This window comes from Fulmarus glacialis, unplaced genomic scaffold, assembly GCF_000690835.1.
Source record: "Fulmarus glacialis isolate BGI_N327 unplaced genomic scaffold, ASM69083v1 scaffold34972, whole genome shotgun sequence".
Classification (NCBI taxonomy): domain Eukaryota; kingdom Metazoa; phylum Chordata; class Aves; order Procellariiformes; family Procellariidae; genus Fulmarus; species Fulmarus glacialis.
Genome location: NW_009196514.1, coordinates 1881 through 3958, shown reverse-complemented (window position 1 = coordinate 3958; position 2078 = coordinate 1881). Strand labels below are relative to the sequence as shown.

At 58.3% G+C, this 2078-nt stretch overlaps 1 protein-coding gene across 1 annotated transcript in view; it reads left to right on the top strand.

Moving 5' to 3' along the window:
* Positions 1–1473, top strand: part of TLCD2 (TLC domain containing 2) — a gene marked incomplete at its 5' end in the record, with an annotated part of 3236 nt that extends 1763 nt beyond the window's left edge. The window contains one exon of the mRNA XM_009572215.1: positions 1096–1473. Coding sequence (XP_009570510.1) covers positions 1096–1473 — 378 coding nt within the window. The remainder of the gene's footprint in view (positions 1–1095) is intronic.
* Between the last annotated feature and the right edge of the window lie 605 nt (positions 1474–2078).

The window sequence follows — 2078 nt, the reverse complement described above, 5'->3', positions numbered from 1 at the left end:
GCAGGAGCTCCACATCAGTGCCCTCTGCCTCCCTTGCTCCTGGCTGCACCCAGCGTGGGTTTCTCTTTGATCGCCTCCGATGTCCGGATGCCGAAGCGTTGTGGATGCTGCAGGGCAGGGGGTGGCACAGCCTGGAGCTGAGCAGCAGAGATGCTGTGGGGTGCAAGGGAGGCACAGGGGTCTGCTGGGCCTGGGGATGGGGGACAGGGACAGCGCTGGGATCTACCTGGGATGAGGCAGGGGAGGCAGTGGTCAGACCTGCTGTCTTGCAGAGCCCAGCGAGCCCTGCAGCTCTGCCGGCCACTGCTCGCAAGTCAAAAGGTCATCTCCACAATAGAGCTAATTCAGGCCAAGACAGTGACTTAACGAGCAGGGAGCAGATAATCTCATTAAAGAGTCAATACAGAGAACAGCATTAATGGCATAAACTGAAGAAAGGACAGAGTGTACTAAAGCGCAGGCAGGCATAGCCTGTCCCCCGACCCGGCAGGGAGGGTGCGGGGCAGGAATCGCACCCACTCTGCCTGCAGCAGCCCCGTCCTCTGCAGCCAGCAGCCCCAGGGTGCTTCATGCCAGGCTCAGAGCATCCCACGGGGCTCTCTAATGCACTGAAGCCACTTAATCCCTGCAGCGTGCCTGCCCTGGGGAGAATCCCTGAGGCAGCAGCAACCATAGCCCCAGGCTACACGCCTCCCTTTCTGGCCCATTCAGCTGTTCACTGTGTGCGGAAAAACTTGCTGGGCCACAACCAACTGCATTCCCCAGGCCACAAAAGCAGGGTTAGGTTTGGCTGCTCTGTCTCCTCTGCCAACCTGGAGTTCACAGAAGTGTTTCTCTTTCCTCTCACTGGAAAAAAAAAAACCCGCTCAGGTTTCATGCAACGGTGGAGAGGCTTTATCTCGTGCCCAATGCTGCAGCGCTGGCTGGAGGCTGCAATGCTGCAGAGATATGTGTGGGGTGATGATCAGCGGTTTGGCACTGGCATGATAACCGCTTCCGCCTCTGCTCCACGCTGTGCCCGAGCATGGAGGGCTCCGTCTTGCAGCAGCTGAGAGCAACCAGCTCCCAAGCTCAGCCTCTCTTCTTTCTTCCCAGGTGATTGTCTGCTTTGGCATTGCAGTGCTGCTCCATCAGTATGTTGGGTTTGCCCTCGTGGCTTTACTGGTGGAGATTAACTCCATCTTCCTCCACCTGCGGCAGATCCTGCTCATGGCCAACCTGGTGCACACCACCTGCTACCGCCTCAACAGTATCATCAACCTGGGCACCTACGTGGTGTTTCGCATTGCCACGCTGGCCTGGATGACTCACTGGCTCTTCCTCAATCGGGAGAACATGCCCTCGGCAACGTATGCTGTAGGCACGGTGGGCATGGCAATCATGACGCCCATGAACATCATCCTCTTCTACCGCCTGCTGCGTAGTGACTTCTTCAAGTCCAGCTGGGACATGCAGCGGGAGAAGGAGCAATAGCCCCCTTCCCCGCAGGGTCCAGGGGATGAGCAGCCCTGAGCCTGTGGAGGAGGACAGCAAAGCACCGTGGAAAGTGAACGTGGCTGTTTCAATACCTTGCGTGGAGGGTCCACACTAACAGAGCATCCGGGCTTTTCTTGTGGCTGCAGATCCTGGGCTCTGCACAGCAGAGAAGGTGCTCACGGACCAGACACTGGGGCTCTGCTCCCCTGGCACCTTTGCATGAGGTGGTTGGACGACCGGGAGCTGCTCAGAGAAGCCTCAACAGCTCTCACAGCTCCCCGAGGCATCGCTGAGATGAGAAGGGAGCAGAAGAGCACTTTTCCCCACTGCTCTTCCGGACATCCAAACACCACAGTGTTGTTTCTAGCCTCTTCAGTACTGCAGCCCGCAGCGTCCCATCGGCCAGGGGACACTGTGCTCAGCCTTGCGTTCTCTGTGGCGCTTTCCATGGGAGCACCACCAGGCAAGAGAGGCTCCAAGGCTTCGCCCTCGAGGCCGGGGCCAGTAAAAGCCAAATCCTGCACTCATGAGTCCTCCTTGAGGAGATTGTCCCAGGTGGGTGATGGAGGGAGAGGCTGAGAGCTGTCTGGGTGGGATGCTGC